Below are 19,047 nucleotides of genomic sequence, written 5' to 3'. Positions count from 1 at the left end.
TTAACATGTTTCTAGGAGAAAAAAACCCAACTAAGTATGGCCAAGAACTGTAATTCAGTCTTAAAGAATCTCAGAAATAGGGCTTGTGAAATTAAGTCTACAGAGAATCAGGAGATCAAAGGCAGATGGGCTACAGGTAAGTCAGGGGACAAATTCTGGGGGACCAAAGGGAAGAGCTCTTGGAGGAGACAGCCAGCACTGGCGAAAGCAGGATGAAATCCAGCAGGGGACTAGCTCCGTGGGAAGTGAGGTGGTTTGTTCTTGCACTGCTGTGCTCCATGGCAGTCTGTAAAACCTGCTTTGGAGACTGAAACCCATAGTGCTTGCTGCCCAATCGTCACTAGACTACACTGGGTTGTTGAAAAATATTATTCTGTTGTCCTGTTGCTGATTGCCTGGGTGCTTATGTGAATCCAAAGAAAAAAAGCAGAGAAAGTAAAGCGGTGTTTGTGACAGAGTGGAGAGGCATGATTAGCATATTAATAAGGGTTTGTATTGTTTATTAAAAAGGGCTGTTTATCTGAAATGGGCTGCATGTTAAATTCACTAAGATGGATAATCAAGAGACAAAGCTGGGCCTGAGAGAGAACTGAAACTTGGGGAGTTTCCTCGAAAGCAGCATTTCTTCTGGGGAATTTATCTGCATGTAAATTCATTAAGTATTTTGTGCTGAGATTCTGGATCTTGAAATCCAATTATCTGATTCAATGATATTCAGTCTTCGGGACCTGAAAAGCCACTTTCTCAGGAAACGGAGAGGCACACATACCAAATAACACAGCACGATTCAGAATAACATCTGATGATGCTTGAATTTTAAATCTCATGACCGACGCTGCACTGCAATCATTGGACAGCACATAAAGCGATATATTATTGCTCACTGGAACTTTTATTGTGAAAAATTGGATCAGAGAGATATAAATATTTGGCAAATTGCATTGCCATCCCATTTGCTCCTGAATGGAAGGGGAAGAATTTTCTTCTCAACCTCGGATCAGAAGTAACTCTTAAGTCACCTGCCATGTAACAAGCCACAGACTGTACTTCTTGCCCCTTGCAGGTGGGGTAGGAAGACAGCGATGTCCTTCATACTCTCACTTCAGACCATTACTTTTCTTCAGGAACAAGAAAATTATTATGTTATTCCCATGTGGTCTAAAAATTGTAGGAAAGACTCAATCTGGTTTACTAAAATGCCTGCCATTACTAATAATGAAATAAACCATTCTCTCTAATGGAATTGGCTAGAAAGGTATCTACTTAAGATGGACTCTTTAGACATAAATTCTGTAATGGAGTGGTTTAGAACAGTTTTGGTCTACTGAGGTGGATGTTGAGAACTAAACAGGTAACTGGTTTACAGAAATTCAGCAATGCTCTCCACCTCCAAAAAGGCAGGCCCAAGAGAAACGAGTTGGTAGGGAATGAAAGAGTTAAGAGCATATATTAAATCAGTGATCATATCACCCAGGTATGCGTTATGTGCATTCCTCTAGACTGGTCTTGGATACTGGTCCTGTGGTGAACCCCTTCTGTTCCTTCTTAAGTGAATTTCAAAAGCGAAGCACAAAAAGTAGAAATGTTTTTTTTTTAAAAATAAATATTTGCGTTTTCAAATGCAAATAAAACTGACTTTAATAGCAAAATAATTCATTAAAAATTTGAAGTTACTGTTCCAAGGCTAACTGTACTAAACATTTCCTTTCACCTAGCTCTCTCTTAAGCCTTGATTCTCCTCCCAGCTCCCTTTTCAAAAGGTGTGTAATTTTGACTGTGCAACTAGCTGTCTCTCTTGTTCACCTGCATGTAAGCTAGCTTATTATAACTTTTATTTGAATCCACATCAAATCCCTTTTTTATTTATTCATCATTTTTCTTAGGATCAGTTGCATAAAATCCTTTTGTGTACAGCATAATCACGGTTAAGTCTTGCCTAAAAAATTCCCAGGCTGTTACATCAATTGGTTCATTGCCCTGAAAACGGAGGTGCTTTGGTCCACATGAAACACACCTCCATTTTTAACATATAAATAACATTACCAAAAAAGTAACACAAATATACCACCTGCCAACTCAAATCCTCACTGAAGCCATAACTACCAGCAAAGATTATTTTTTTTTTAAGGCATTAAAATTGCAATCTTTTCCTCAAAGGAGAATTTTGATTCAACTATTTTAGAAACCTCTTTAAAACAGACTGTATCACAACTAGAACAAATCCTGTTCTTGCAACATGACAGGCAGCCATCGCTGTTTGACAGCAGCAGGATAATATTTGTGAGTGTGGTAAGACCAACTCATTACTGACACAGCATCTCCCACGGTATCGGTGCCTACGATATTTTATTAATAATCATACATTTGCTTCACCCTGAGTGGGTTCAAAAAAAAAGTTGAATTCTCAGAATTGCTAAACAAGTTAAATATTCTGAAACTCCTGGCTTCGACTCCCTGACATCTTACATGTGATTTTATTCCTGACTTTCGTATCACGTCATACTGTAATTTATAAATAATCTGAAATATGTCAGCCTTTACACAAATAGCAGAGTCAAACCCCTTCTTTTTTGTATCATAATGAAAAACCTCAATGCATTTCTGCTTAAAAAGCAAAATGTATGTATTACCCTGAAATCTGGGCCATAGTTGGAAGCATTACTGTCCTCCAGTAACAATATCACCATTTTATCATTTCTGTGATAAAGCTTACATCGATTCTGATGTATGTGCACATGTACCACCAGAACCTCAGCAGGAAGTACAGAGCAAACTCCTAACATCTCATGCTGTTTCCAGCAGAAATCTCATTTGTCAAGACAACCGGAGAAGGTAAGTCATTTTGGAATCATCTTTTGTTAAGAGTCTGTGCTTGTTCTGATACTGTAAATCACAATGCCTTTTCATCTGCATTGTTCTGCATTACAGATTGAACTAAAGAGAACTGCCTGCATGGAATAAGCAACAAAATCTTTAAAATACCCTTTTAAGCACCCTCACATAAGGGAAGCAACACAAATCCATCATGAACTAATGACTAATTCCAAGAGTGCCAACAGGTCCAAGGTGCTATATTTATAAAATAATTTTAGAACTGAAAAGTATCAGCCCTTTAGTAGGATAAACTGAACTGATAACTTAGCTATCTGAGGATTTTCCTTAAGCTTCCATACTGTGAATACATTCCTTAGTGAAAGAAAAATCATAAAGCTTAATCATTAGCATCAGTTTGGTATTTGCAAAGCTTTGAAATTACTATCTCTCTTTGAATTTCTTTTCAAATTTCAAATTTGAAATTTCTTTTGGTGCTGCACTCAAAAATTTGTCGGAACTCCTGATTTTTAGTAAGTATAATTATTTTAGTAAACATAAATGGGAAGAACGAGTTAGCACCTAACCTTGGCAATGCAGAAACTACTTTTAAGAACCAGGTATGTAAAATGTCCCTAACTAATCTAATGATATGGGCATGAGATTATTAAAAGTGAAATGTTTGGGATCCAAATCTGCTTTCATTATTTGTATTTGTTAACTTTCTACATTTTTCCACTGTATACATGCATAACATTTTCAGTTCTGCTTCTAAGTGCTAGGTCAGCAAGCACAAATGCACATACTTGGGTGTTTTTCAAATCCATAGTCATAAATTATTTCTTGTGAATTATGTTGACTTACAATGCTTCCGCATCTGAGATGCAAAACCTCATAGGAACATTACTGAACTCAAGGTTTTTACTACAATAAAATAATATCCTTGTCCAAATTTTAGCTCCTAACTCAGATATAGTACAGAAAAGTGAGAATATAATCACTGATTACCACCTATCAGCAGTATTTCTATATGTACACACACTTTAGAGAACAATCTCCACCTCTTTGCAAAGCACCATTTTGTCAAGATTATTTCCTGCTTCCACCTTTAATCTACACGGACTACCCTAGAAGCTGAGGTTATCTAGCTCAGAATGACTTATACCTCGTCTTATTAAGATATACTTTCAAAATCTGAGTAAACAAGAAAAGTTTTCTATATACATAATTTAAAAAATATTGTTGGTCAGAAATGGTTGTTAATAAACTAGTCAGCTGTGGCAGTCACTTTCCAACAAGAAATTATGGTGATTTTAGATGAGTAAGATAGTCTTTGCTAACCTCTCATTTTCATCTGATACAATATCCTTGGAGATTTACTTATGATCTACTAAAATAAATGTTGCCATTCCATTTTCTAGTTAATATATGTGAGGACATATCCAATAAGAAAAATCCTACAATGAGTGCCAATATGCTCTAGATAACACAGAAACTAGATTACTTTTTGAACACATCTGTCTGCCTCTCCCATGCTTAGATATGTATCTCACAGTTCCTTTTATTTCATAACATAAAGAAGCTCATTCATCCCTTCCTACCCCTTAATGTGATGGCACTGCAATGTTATCCTGATTTAGATGACTAAATGAAGGTCTCGGCCAATCTTAAACAAAATAGCACCTTTAAAATGCCACTCAGGATGAACACCTAATTTAATTATAAATGTGGAGTTTCCAAGTGAGATGCTAATCTTCCAGACAGCAGAGTTTCAAGTAACAGTTAATATGAAAATATAAATACAAGTTAGAAGACACCTAAAAATGTACAGTTGTTATCTCTCCAGCAGTGATGGAATTGCGTGATACGCAAAGCACTAGGTTGTTATTCAGCCTCAGAGTTTAGGGAGATAAAAATGTAAATGCTTTAGAAATATAAATTATAGCAAATGTTTGTAAGTCTAATAACATCTTTTTTTTTTTTTTTTTTAATAGGAGAACATGATAGAACACATACCTTTCTTCCCCCTGTGTTTATGCGAAGAGGAGTTAAGAAGGGATCAAAAATCATATGGCTGGTTTCAATATTGACAGGTGACTGTCTTTTCCCAACAGAGCAAAGATTCCAAGCTGAGTTCACCAAACCCCAAAAGGAGGGAACTGCAAAATATAAAAAAGGGCAAGTTTAAGAAAAGTCTGGAAAGACTATAAAGAAATACATGTAAGGCAGATAGCCAGATAATTAAACTTGTCGTATTGTCTGCACACACAAGCCAAAACTGAAATCAGGCAAATTCAACCAGCACTTGAAATTTAAAACTTCACGTACGGAGACCAAAACTTAATTGTTTCATGTAGTTTTGTATCAGGAAAGAAGGTTGTGGTTTTTTTCTCTTTTTAAAGTACCCCGATGCAATTATAAATAGTTCCTTTGCTGTTAGTATTATAGAATATTTACTGAGCATTAAGAATGTGACTCATTAGCCCTTACACTAATTATGCAACCATTCAATATGTTCTCAGACCAAACCCATTCCATTCTACTCAGTTTTTTTAAGTCTTCATATTTAGAACAATTCATTAAAACCCACAGAATTATTATAAAAGAAGCTCACACATTACCATCCCAGAGAACAGGCCTGCTCTCTAGACAGTTTCTTCTAATTTCTGTTACATTCACCCAAACCTTTATTTAGTCAATGTTTTGATCTAAAAAATAAATCTCATTGGAAAAGCCATACTGGTGGTGAAGAAGGATAATTCCTTCCCTCTACACGCAATGGCTTGGAACATGGAGGACCCCCTGATTTTTGACAGGCTCAGTTACTTTCTGCACCCCTAATTGGAAAAAAAAATGCGGTGACTATATACTGCTCCTTATCAGATAACTGCAGGCTGATGGTCATAATGCATCCCATCTGCAATTTATAGACAAGATCAACCTGAACTTCTCTGTGGGTGCTGAAAAAATTTCTGACTAAATTAGTAAAGAGCAACTAACAAGATACGGGAAAGACACATTTAGATTTCTTGTGCATACTTTGTCCCTGTCTAAAGTACATAAGGCAACTTTGACTTTATCAGAATTATTCTGCAGTTTTACGTAGCAGGTGGAAATTTCACAGATGCTAATATTGATGCCTTTTTTGGCTTTATTTTTTTTCTTTTTACATGTTGTTAAAAGTTTTCATAACTTTGGAGCCTCAAACCATTCTTCTAAACTACAAACTGTGTGGAGCAAATTCCACACAGCCAGACTGGGGGAAGGAACACGTGGCTGAGCTCTTGTGGCAGGAGCACAGGTGATTTGCCCAGAGGGTGGAGTTAAAACAACTCCCCAGCTGCTTATAAAAAGCTTTTTGGTTGCTGTTAGCTAGTTGTGTGCAGGATTTTGCATGCTTACTTCTGTTTGTTGGTTTGGTTTTTTTGGGTGGTTTTTTTTTTTTGTTTTGGCTACTCTAGTGGGAGCTACACAGAGGTTTGGCAGAGTTTGAACCTCATGTTTGTAGTAGACTTAACCTGCTGGGAAGATATTCCTTGGAGGGGAGACAGACAGACAGAAAGTATCTTTTGAGTAGGGCAGTCTTAGGAAAATGGCTCGTCTTGGTAAGTGTTTTCCTATCATGTTCTGCAGAACAGCTCAGTTCTTTTTGCCCTCAAAGTTTGAGTATGCTTAGGTGTAAAACTTTGGTTGAGTTAACATATAGCTTCCTGTAACTTTTGTATAAAACTAGGGCTTTTCTTAAGCTATTGCTTGTACAGCAAAACTTCTGTATGAGTGTCTACACAGAAGTGATGGAAAATGATTTGCGGTTGTTGAATATCTGTCTATTCCAGTAATTCCTCAGCTATTCTCCACAGAAGTTACCTTTATTACAAAATATCTGAAAACTCAGTTTTCAGCTGAAGCTTCTTTCTTTGTGCCAGCCTGTCTGTGCATGTGCAGGTGAACTCAAACAGCTCTGAAGGGATTCAAGTGGTTCAGCCATAGCTGGCATGTTACAGCTAGCAAAGTTTAAAGTTTCCTTGCATATAGTTTTGAAGTGAACATGCATTACTAATACCTTAATTTCACTAATGACGTATCTTTCTTAGCACCTGACAGACAATCAAATCAGATCACATGCAAAGTCCAAAACTGCTCTTAGTATGTCCTGCATGAAATACTTAAGGAGGGATGATGGTGTAATGCTCTACTCTATGGCTCTGGGAAAGCAAAGACCAGGGAACAGCACCCAAAATAGCTAGAATTGCAGACGCCCCCATCAAATTATGTCATTAAGCTTTCCTTTGTGTAATAAACCCTGTGTGCAACCACTCCACAGAAGGTCAGATGGAAAGCCTCTAAAATAAGCAAAGCTTTGTGTGATCAGAAAATGAGTAGGCAGTAGCCTTAAAAATTTATTTGGCTCCTCTGTTTACCCTACCAGTCAATTCCTGCTTCCACTGGAGACTAACAAGACTACAGAAGTTCCCAGAGTCTGCTAAATGATAGCATTAATGCTTTGAAATTGAATAAAACATATGTACTGCAATCCAAAATAAAATGGAGCACACTTAATTATTTGTGCTCTTTCCACAAGAGAAATACCACAGGATTTCACTTCAGTTTTTGTCAGAAAGGGAATTCCTATTTATGCAGAGACCTGAAATAGTTTAAGTTAATTGAGATAGCCTGGTTCTCTTGATAAATCCCCCTGTGTTGTTGTTCTTAAAAAATAAATTAGTGATGAAACTGTAGAGCTGTAAGTTCAAGAGGGAAAATATTAGAAGGGAAATCTGTTGCTTGAATGGCTACTAGTATTACTAAAAAAGTCTTCTGGGCAGAAATACTCTTGGTCTTCCTCAGCAAGCTTTTAGAAAAATAAGTAAAGAAACTAGACACAGTAAGTGCAATAAAATGGCAAGCTAAACAGGTCAGTCCATTATTTTTGACTTCACATTACTTAAAGAATTTATGCTGTAACTGGGATTGTTCCAGAAAAGCTGAAGTGGAAAAGAACTGCTATGAGACAATGTTTTATAATGTTATTTCTGTTTTTGACAAGGAAACAGTCCATTCTATGCAATACCCGTCACACCAGCCTATCGCTGAAAAGTCAGGAAGGTGGAGCTCCAGTATGGTGATGCTGAGCTGCAAAGGTTACACTTGTCACCCAAACATGTAAGTCTGATGCAATCATTTCCTTTCTAAACGCTTAGGAAGCTTCTGCTTGAGAATCTCTAATAAGTGCTTGCTGCTAGCTGTTAGGTAGGATTCGGCAAAAAGAAACTGCAGGAATTGTAAACTCACCCCAGTGATCAGAATTACTTTGCTTATGCTTCAGCTGAAGGTTGGTTAAGGATGACTGACCTAAAACTGCACACCTAAGTTAACTAGTGGATGGGGTTATTATGCAATATTAATGTCTGATTACATCTAATTAAAGTAATTAGTACTGCTTAGGTGCTCAAAGTAATACGGAAGTATTCAGAACTGTAATGGAAAAAGTCCAAGGAGGCTTCATGTAGGAAACCAAAGCTTAAATTAAAAACTGAATTAACTGTTGAGTCTAAAGAAATTAGTGTATGAGTCTAGGAAAACATACGGAAATGTTCACTGTTCTATTATTCCAGCTTAGCTAACAGACAAGCTTCTATTAGGGGTTAAGTCATTAACGAAACAGTATCTCCTTCACCATTATGTTGTCTTTCCATAAAAATCTAGTCATGAATGAGTGGGAACACGCTGTACCTCTGTGTGCGGACCCCTGAAGCATTTTAGATGGCAGCCTGGCTCCTGCCCGCTACAGGAGCTACTCTTACAAGCTAGTTCGCATGCAGCCCACATACTAGTTTACAATCTCATTTAACAAGGTTCTCTAGCTACTGGCTATTCTGCCAAAAGTTTCTGTATACTGATCATGTCACCTCTGCCTTCATTTCCCTAAATTTATACCACCTGAGAGCTGATTTCTTGCAAATATGTTACATAGACATAAGGTGATAAGTTTTTGTCTCATCAGTGTTATGCCTTCAACATTCTCAGAAATACAATTGAATAAATTCAGAGTTTTTCCTCTGTATGTTGGCATGCTATGGACAACAGATTTTTTTTTTGCATTTGTGTTATGTGGTGAGGGGGATTACTTATATTTTATACCTACGCAAACACCTCTGACATCCTTATTCAGCCTGTATCTTATTGCAGCTGTTCTTTCTTTCAATTTACTGGGAAGAATTTATATTGAGGTATATGAAGGTGCTCTAGTATCAGCATGACACAATAGAATGAGGGATTCTGATGGCTTTTACCAAACCTATGCATAACAACAGTGAAATAATAGCAGCTAGAACAATAAAGCAAGGATTGAATGCTATTGTCCTAGCGATAAGTACCCAGGATTTGTGTAAAAAATACAAGCCTCCCCTCTCCAGAGAAAAGCAATGAGTGAACACTGTCCCGTAAGATGCCCTTCTGTAGGTACAGCAAACTCGCAGATAAGCATAATGGTGCTGTCTACAGTGGGTGTTGATGGACGTGTAACAGTCTGCATCCATGTTGTGAGAGGAGGCAGTAGTTATTTTCTATAAAATTAGATAAAATTAGGGCTTTTCTTAGGCTATATATAAATATATACATAAAGTTATAACATCTTCATTACTTGATCTTAGGGAGAAAAAATATGCTGGACTCAAAGGTTTAGGTCATGGAAGGGTTGCGGACAGTTAAGCGGTGTCTCCTAATCACCTGTCTGGTTGTCAAGGGCTGATTTATAAAAATGGTTCTCAGGGTTCTACCCCATGCTCTGTTTCTGCGTCTTGTTCTTGGCAAAGTCATAAAAAGTTTGTTGCTAGAATTTCTCCAAGGCATTTTCTGAATCCTTGTGAGTCCCTGTGATGCAGTGACCGAAACAGTTTGGTCTATTTGAGAACAGCTGCATTACGTGGGGTGGGGTGGCTCTGTGCTTCCCAGCACATCTGGCTCTGCGTGCAGAGCGCTCCTGGGGCTGGTCCTGTAGCAAAGCTGCCCTGGGCTGTGCCTGGCTGCTACGTTCAGGGCTGTGTTCTCCATTCCAAAATGACTGAGAAAGACCAGAAGGCAGTGCCCCACCTGGTGAAGGGTAACCCCCTTAGTGATCAACTTGCCAGTCTAGGGACGACTTAAAGATACTTGCATTCACTTGGAAATGTGCCTGTAATTGCAGAGTGGCTTTGCAAGGCTTCTACACCAAAATAATTTTTTTCTAAGCCATAAAACATGAGAATTTATTTTAAAAAAAATCCTGTCCCTCTCCCTGCTTTTCTCTTTATTTAAGGCTCCAATTTCTGCTTTTTGCAATGATGAATCACTGCAGGAGACATTCTTAGGTGGTTTTCACGTTTTCAAAGAATCCTAAGTTTCCCCCTCTCCCTGTTCTATCCTCCTGCTCATACTTTTGCAATACCTTCTTAGGTTCTCTCATCCTCAACTCACAGCTTACTTCTGTTAAGCTAACTTTTATGAAGTGTTTAACCTTAGCAACACGCATGATTTATTACTGCTTTGGGAACAAAAGCAAAAGGCAGGCAGGTTTCATGCATGGTAGGCAAATGATTTCTGTCACTGGGAAGTTTGGTAATATCCAGGAAATATCCCCATATTTCTCAGTATGGCTTCCAAGTTCAGGGAAAATCACAGCAGAATTTCTGTTATGTTCCTTGTGTTGTCTCATGTAAGTAGATGAGATAGTATAGCAGCAAATCAAAGAGTAAGGTGTTTGGGAGAAAAGCATGTTATAAAAGCTGTCATCCTCAGAACTAGGTACAAATGGAGACTGTCTTCCTGTCTATCTTGTGTCTTGCTGATCTGATGATCATGCTGCTTACACTGGGCACTCGGAGTAAGTAGGACATTAAAATAGTGTTAGCTATACAAACCTTTCGCTCTGGTAACAACCTCTGTTTTAGGTCTGAGCAATGCAGGGACTCTGGTTTAGGAGTAACTATGGAAGCAACGCTTTGTATAATGGGTATCATGCTACACTGAGTTAAGCATCTTTTATATGAAAAGCATTCACAGTTGATTTTTGTTCAACTCCTGAATGGTGAAATGGACACTGGAACTGCCAGATTATAAACAAAGTTTATAATACTTAGTGTTTAAGGTGTTACATGTTTATTCTGAGCCTTTGCTTAAATAGGGCTAAGAAGCCAGCAAGCTTCAACAGAAAAATAAAGGGGGTGGCTATAAGTAAGAGAGCATCCCTCAAAAAATGCTGTCCAAATAAGAAAACTGAAAAAGATTATAAACTCTGACAAGTAAAATATAAAATTAAGTCAAGCCAAAAGAAGATGCTGAAGACCGATTTTCTGAAGGCATAAAAGCCACTAATAACTTCTTTCAAGTGTATGAGAGGCAAGGATCCTGCCTGAGTCTGTAGGGCCAGCTGATGATCAAGTTGTAAAAGGAGCACATGAAAGATTATGTAGCAGCAAGTTCTTTTCCTTATTGCTTACAAAGGTGCCTAGGGATGTTCCCACACAGGAGCTTCTTTTGGGGAATGAATCTGAGAAACTGTCTCAAAAGCAAGCATCAGAAAAATTACTTTCAGTATAAATTGATAAAATGAAAAAATTCATTGGTGTCAGTCAGAACTCTAGGATGAATACACAGTGACTTGAATTGCCAGAATCCTTACTTAAAATCGGCATCAGTCTCGGAGAGATAAAACAGTATCAAATCTGATCCAGTTTTTATGGTGCTTATTTTAATAGGTGCTTATTTTTCCCAAGGTATCTGCTGCTGGTCACTGTCAGTAACAGGGGATGGAGTCTAGCCAAGTAAAGTTATTTGTGTTGCACTGCTCTAAGACTGCAACTTCCTCTTTGAAGTTCGCTCAACTTTCAAAAGCACAGATTTTCTTAATTTAAGTTAGAGTTCATGAGTTTAAATAAAAGGAGTCAATTTATTTATGCAGCAGATCGTTGTTTATATATTTAAGCTTTAACATCAGCCCTGGCAATAGCATAAAATACAGAGTGTATTTGTGCAGCAATTATTCTTGCCCTGTGTAATTACTGGTCCCTCAGATAAAATCTCAAGCTACTTTATTGAAGCTGGGAATTGAAACCACAGAGAGAATCAGCTATCTATGTACATCAATAAAGCAGTCCATTAATTATTTCCACCTACTCGAAGAAAATTACCATACTAATGCCTCTGGATAACCACATGACCTGCTCTGCTTCTACATAAAAGCCAAACGTAAAGTCATAAAGGCTTTGAGAGATAAATCAGGGACACCAAAGAAATGACAGAGTATAGAATGGCATTCATGTAAGTAATTGGTCACAGAAATCTCCAGACTGCAGTAACATTAGACAGTACCACAATGGTTTCAAATTTGCGAACTGAGAGTATTCTGTTTTCTTTTTAAGAACCCGAAAGTTGATAGCTGAAATATATCCTCAAGAGTAAGACAGCATTACCATTATTCAAAAGATGGTAAAAAAATATTAAATTTTTTCATCAATAAATCTTGAAACATATCCAAAAAATGAAAATTTTGAAGCACTCGAACAGCATCATATTTCATGCCGGTCTGTTCAAATGTCTTCTTACCTCTGCATGAAGGAGTCTCAATGACAGGAAAGGTTCAACAACCGCACTGGCTAAATGAGAGAGAACAGAAAACTGGAAGGGGGAAATGAGGATTTAAGATTCTGGGAAGATACTTGCTTTTAAAAGGGGTTAATTTTCTGCTGTGCTTTTAATAGAGACATCCTGCAATAGCCTCTTCAAGTTGCCTTTTAAATTATAGCTGCCTATTTCTGCCTAACTAAATGTTTTCTTCGATTAAGAGTATTACCTGCAAAAAAAGTATTTAGTAATCACCATTAGTGACTTCTAACCTTGCAAAGCTTTTACTTATTTCCATCTGCATGTTTGGGATACCAGTGTAGAAAACACTACCGCTTCTTTCATTACATTGATTAAACCAGACTAATCCACTTTTATAAATTATGTGAATCTTATGGTAAAGGGCAGTTACAACACTATGGGACCAGATTGTTTTCTCTGCCACACTATGGTGAGTCAACACATATGTTAAAACTATCCAATCAAATACTACTTTGAGGTTTCCCAAAAATATACACCAGCTGCTTAAAAGGCACTTAAAGATGCTTTTTGTATTATCTCTTCTTTTTGCATTATTTATATGGTGGGAGTAGTAAGTGGTGTGTATCTATAGGCAGAGGTATATCCAGGACCAAAACTAAGCAACCTCAGTAACAAACTTCTAGGACCACTGTTACTACTATTCTGAAAATACAACGTACTTCTCCTTCTCTCCAATCAAAAGGATGTACAGTCTTGGGGAAAACTGTGTAATGTTAGTGAAGTTCCCGCTGCTGAAAGGTTTAGTATAACTACATCAAGAAATAGAAATGCAAACGGATTCAAGGACAGTTTGGTTTAAAGATTAAAAAGAAACCAGGATGCTTAGCGGAGTTGGCACAAGTTGCTCATTAGAATGTCAGTCTTGGGTAAAAGGAATCCTTGGTAAAAGAGCAAAAAATGAAAGACGGGAGGAAGGCAACACCCTTTCCCTCTGTTCTCAACACAAGGCACTGAGCATACATGTGGACTGGATCGGTGCCAGTGTTTGCTGTTCAGTCAAGCATTGGGCTCCCTTATTATGTCTGCCAGTGCCTGGGATGCTTGTATGACTAACTAGCTGCATCAATTACTTGCCACTCAGCTGGCAGTTTCTAATCAAGTCTGGTCAGTCCTTCAGTCATCAATCACTGCCAGGGTTCAACAGATTCTCCTTGAAGCAGGCACAGAACAAGGTGGCAATCGCAGCTGAGCAAGTTTGCTTGACACTCATTGTAATTTGGGGGGTGGAAAAAAGGGAGAACTTCCCTGGATTTAAATGTAGGCTGAAAGGGAAAAAGATTAAATGCAAAAAAGCTGCAATGGTCTTTCTGCCCTTTAAATAGGGCTTCACACTGAAATGCAGGAAACCCAGGTTTTGAGCTATTGTATGATCTCTAAAAGTAACCCTTCCTCTTCATGTTTCTTAATCTTTCCTTTTTCTGTTTGTGCTGTGGTTCACGCTGTAAAACTGGGGACTTTGGCTGTTACTATTTAAATGAGGGACTGTTCTGAGGCAGGATGAGTGAGATCTACGGTTTTAAAGAAGATCCAGAAGAAAAGCGAAGAAAGCTTCACACAGATGGAATTGGAACAGAGGAGAAAGTTGTTCAGAGAAAAGTAATTTGGAATGTATTGGTTTAGGGAAAGGGGAAAGACTGCTTATCTAGAAGATAACTTGAGGTCTGTTCTCTAGATTCAGCTTTATTTTAATGTCATCCTTTTGCTGAGAAACATAAATGAAAGAAGGAATATTAAAAAATTACAGAAGACAGCATATTTTTTTCTACCAAAAGAGCTCTTTCTGGATATTCCAGTGCCTCACAGCATACTGTTACTAAACCAAACATAACCCTCAGGCAGTAAGTTGGAATCTAACTATTTCTTGCCAAATTTGGTGTCTCTGTCTGTTAGCACTTCCTTCATTAGGTGGAATATAATGAACATCACAGTCTGAAGGTACGGGGCACTAAGGGATTCAGTTTGGAGAAGGCAGGCACTGAGGCATAAGGGCTATGTGTAAGGAGTATCCAGTAAGGGTTAACCAGTCCCATTCTCCAAAACATTTGTGTCTGCTGTGACAGGTGCCTCTTGAGAATTACTTGAAGCTATGTACTGCTTTGGTTTCCCACAAGACTCTTACAGCTAATGACAGCAAGTAATGCAGAAATGTCCTGGCCCTGCTGACTTGCAAAGACAAGTGAGGAGCAAGCGCGGAGTTCACTACTGAGTGCTGCAGTTCATATCTGCAGTGACAGTTCAAGACAGAAACACTTCTGTTCTGTGCTCTGGTATTTTCTAGAGTAATCAGATTTCTCTGACCCCATTCCACAGGGCTCTGGCCTTGCCCAGGGATGCTGCTTCCACAGAAAGATAACCAAACCCCTGTAAGTTTGATTGTTCTTGGAAAGGCTAGAAGTCCTTAGGACAGCTGACTAGATGCACTTACAGGCTAGAAGAAAAGCTGTCTGGGCAATACTGATCTCTCAGAAGTCAAACACGGTGCTGCCAAACCACAACTCTGAACTGATGCGTTACTACAAAACATTTTGGAATGGAAAGAAACGATGGCCTCTCCTCAGCTGCTACGTCAAACTATTCAGCTAATTGCTGTCCAGTGACTGATCTTTCATGGAGTGATCTACTGCTTTTTCTAACAGCAGTTACACTCTGAATATCTGGTATTTCTGTTGAGGAAGATCCTAACTGCTTCTGCGATAACATGATGTACACATGGCACGTGGCACAGACTCTGCAGATAGGCTGCAGCTGGGCACAGAAGCCAGCTTCTTCACTATGTAGGAAAACCTGCATGTTTAGGGAGAATCTAGCTTTCTTGTACAGCATGATTGATTTGAAATACTCCTGGGATGTTTCTGCTACCCTGTGTGTGCAACAGGCAGAAGCAGAAAAGGCTTAGCAGGCCCTCTGGCTCAGGATGAACTTGGTTGCGTGAGAGTCCCAATAACGAAGGATCTTCTAGTGGAGTCTCACTTGCTGTCTTTTCCCTTTCTCCTAAATAAGTGTTTATCTCACTGGCCTCTACAATGTTTGACAAACTCTTTACACAGTAATTGCTGCCTGAGATGTAAGGGGATAGCTGAGTGTGAGGGTATTCTTTTAGTTCATGCCACATTATCAGATTTCTGTATTCTGTGTGCACACTGTGGAACAAATACACTGCATAGGAACAACAGATTTCTACCCAACAAATTCCTGCATCAACAACCAGCTGAATGTCAGGTGGTAACTAGTATAATCAGTGTAAGGCTGATCATTATTGGCCTAATTTTCAGAAATGCTGAATGCATTCTCTGAATTCTGTGGAGCTGGGTGAAAATAAGAGAAGAAAGGATTCACTTTTTCTTGAAAAACTGGGCCACTTAAAATCTGAAAATTCTATCAGTGTGGTGTCTAGTCCAGAAAAATCTTGTACAAACAACATATACTGAATAGCTTGTTAAAGAGGAAACAAACTGCACTGGTGCAAGACTATCTGTAAATCTCCAGCAAACTAGAGAAGAAACAAAATTATTCCTCTTCAAGTGGCTAAAACATAACAGGAGATGGCTCTCCTGCCATTTGTTATACACCTCATCCCTTTCCAACCTGCTTCTGCTTGTTAGAGCTTCTCAAGTGGCTTTGTCCATGGTCCTACGAGCTTTTGTAGCAAATGCAAGGCAAACTACATGCTTCCTGAAGTGTTTGCATACCTATTACTCCAAGTTTTATGTTTTAATATCCTTTATGAAACTGCCATTATTAGGAACTCCTCTACCACTGGCTTAATTGCCATGTGTTGCTCAAATATGCTGCAATTTTTTTAATGGCAAGGTCTTATTTCAAACCTCTCAGTCCATTAATGCTTTCAGTTTTGAATTCTGCTGTGAATCTGAACTTCCAATCAACCTTGCTGGTCTGGCTGAGGCTGCTTTTGGACAGTGATAGAGCACATGAAACTGTTGAGTTCTGCTGTCAGTAAGGAAACATTTTGCAAATCTGTTGGTTTTCAGAAGGTTGTGAAGGTCCTTAAATACTCACCTAAACGTGTATTTAATGGTACCGGTAAGTGTTTTCTCATTTGCTGAGGTATCTGTATTTGCAGTCAAATACAGATAAATGCTCTGCAGCACTCCCAACAGACAGGCTGGCTGGGAAGGTTCTCAAGCTGGTTTTTACGTAAACAAACAAACAAAACCCAAACCCTTCCAATTCCCCCCAAAAACAGAAGAGAGGGAATAAAGGAAGCAAATTCTTGGGCATTGCCTGGGAATGGAGAAAGGGAGGAGACTGGATGCTGGGCTGGGGAATACATATGGAGAGGACTCGACGAAGCAGGGCAGAGAGGGGCAGCAGGGAGTGTGGAGGCAGCGTGGGGCAGAGGCAGGGTGCACACTGATCGATCCACTGCCCTTCTACATACTTTATGAAATAAGATAGCCTGCAAAGTTCAGCAGCTACAGATTCAGCCTGTAGGGGCTGAAATTTATGTTGAACTTAACACAGAATACAGATTGTGAGCTCTACTCCTTTCCTTTCACTGTCTAAATTTTAAATCTACTCTCTGCAAAAAATAGCTAAACCTGTATGTTTCTTATTTAGTTACATTACAGCTACTAGGTCTTTGGAGCCAAGAAATCAAAGCATGGGAGACCAAGACATGCATGAGTTTTCTTAATGCTTGAATTTATTTAAGAAAAGGCCTTGTCAAGTGCCACAATATATTAGTAGAGTGGCAAGTTAAACCCTGTCAAGGTATTGTCATAATTATTCCATTTCAAATTAGCCACCAGAGGGCCGATCATTTGTTCTTAAAGGGTTGGCATGCGGTGCCAGGGATCTGAAACGGGCAGTACCTGATCAGTGCCTCCCCTGAGCTCAGTGTCTTCGATCTCCTTGTAAGTGGCTCTTTGGATGGATGGGGAGAACAGGCCTGGGATTACACAAACAAGGAGCCGGTGAGGGATGAGGATGGAGGCTGTGCTGTCAGGAGACCAGTAGTTACAGAACTGAGCATCAGGTCAGAAAGCAGACCTGCAGGACAGGCTGTTCAGTGATTACTTGAAAACAGCTCAAGGAGACTGTTAGCATAAGCCAAAGTGCCAGAGCAGTATGGATACTCTGAAAAGGGCAGGGAAAGGAACTGTCTTCTCTCGGTGTTGTAGGGTGACACTGTCATACTCTTGTGTGACTGATATACTGCTGTTGCTGTTCCTAATCTGATCATGCCTGATCTCACTGTTAACACATACATGTAAAGACACAGAGAGAACCCCCTCCAAACTGCTCCGGAAGCTTCTGACTGCAGGCAAACACTCAATTCAGTCTAACAATTGAATTGTAGGATCAAATTTGCTCTGAATGCATCAACAAGGATAGGCCCAAGTAATGGGCAAGGAGCGGATGCTCCCTCTTGATGCAAGATAGGATTTGGAGATGTGCTGCTCTGCTGTCATCAGTGCATGGAAATGGAAGAGCAGTGCCTTGACGTAGAAAGCCAACAGCAGTAACTGAGTTCTGAATGTCAGGTGTGTGCTCATGGTCAGATCAAATAGCCAGTGCAAGGAGAACCCTCTATTCTTTCCAACTAGCAACCACAAGCAATGACTGAAAAGCAGTTTAGCATAGCAGTAATCTTTCCAGAACCCTTTCTTAGCTGTTTTCTTATGGTATGGGTGCGTATGCATCTCCCATGCTCATGTCAATCACAGGGCACTACAAAAAATGCTGCTTATCTGACCAGTGCTGACAGGTGGCATAAGTCTGTAAGGCAATAACCATGTGACGTTTTCTTTCTGTGGCTCATAATGACTTAATTCAGCTTGTGAAAAATGTCAGCAGCAAGCACACTATGGGAGAAATACAGCAGTGCATGAGTGCCATCCAATCTGCAAAGTAACTGTTACACCTTGAAGAGCATCATAGCAACACCCAATACATTTAGAAAAGCAGTGCAGGGACTACTCAGAGGTGCAGTGCACAGAACGCAGAACTGTAAAACCTTGCACAGGCACAAAGACCATCATCTACTTCCCAGCGTATCATGGGGAGAACAGAGGGCCCATAGCTCTAGAACACCCCTGACAGCCTGTTTCTCTCTGCCAGAGATTGTAACAGCTCAGAAGGAATGAGCATCAATTGCTTCCAAGGGAGTTGTGTAAAAGATAATGTATGTTGCCTTTTTGGCAGCAAAGATTCACTGGAAGATAGTGCCTTGGAGGCTTTATTACTTGTGACCTTCACACAGAACCGAATAAGTCTTATTTTCTGAATAATTTCAGCCTGTGGGTACGGCATTTGATGGTCTTTCTAGCAGCAGCAGAATAAAATCACACCTTGCTTGAGAAAAAGAGGCTTAGGAAGAAAAGCGTTGAATGGTTACATCCAGACAGAGTAGAAAATTTACGGCCATGCACATGGAAAAGGCTGCAAAGATGACTAAAAGGTACCTTCCTATGGATCCAAGCTCTAAATCAACTCTCAAATTTATTACGAATATAATTATCAAATACACCAGGCAATCCAAAAAAACATTGCCTAGAGGCAAAATCTGTAGTCTCACAATCACTGAAAATAGTAGTTTAAGTTGACCTCTGCGTCACAGGCTTCCTCGTATTT

The 19,047-nt window shown here is 39.1% G+C and overlaps 1 protein-coding gene across 3 annotated transcripts in view; it reads right to left on the bottom strand.

The window, feature by feature from the left end:
• Positions 1 to 19,047, bottom strand: part of CA10 (carbonic anhydrase 10) — a 210,312-nt gene that overhangs the window by 122,844 nt on the left and 68,421 nt on the right. For all 3 annotated transcript variants that reach the window (XM_037406672.1, XM_037406663.1, XM_037406684.1), the window contains one exon: positions 4,828 to 4,970. In XM_037406672.1, coding sequence (XP_037262569.1) covers positions 4,828 to 4,970 — 143 coding nt within the window. The remainder of the gene's footprint in view (positions 1 to 4,827; positions 4,971 to 19,047) is intronic.

The sequence above is a fragment of the Falco rusticolus genome, chromosome 1 (assembly GCF_015220075.1).
Source record: "Falco rusticolus isolate bFalRus1 chromosome 1, bFalRus1.pri, whole genome shotgun sequence".
Lineage (NCBI taxonomy): Eukaryota > Metazoa > Chordata > Aves > Falconiformes > Falconidae > Falco > Falco rusticolus.
This window is presented reverse-complemented; position numbering and strand designations above follow the sequence as displayed.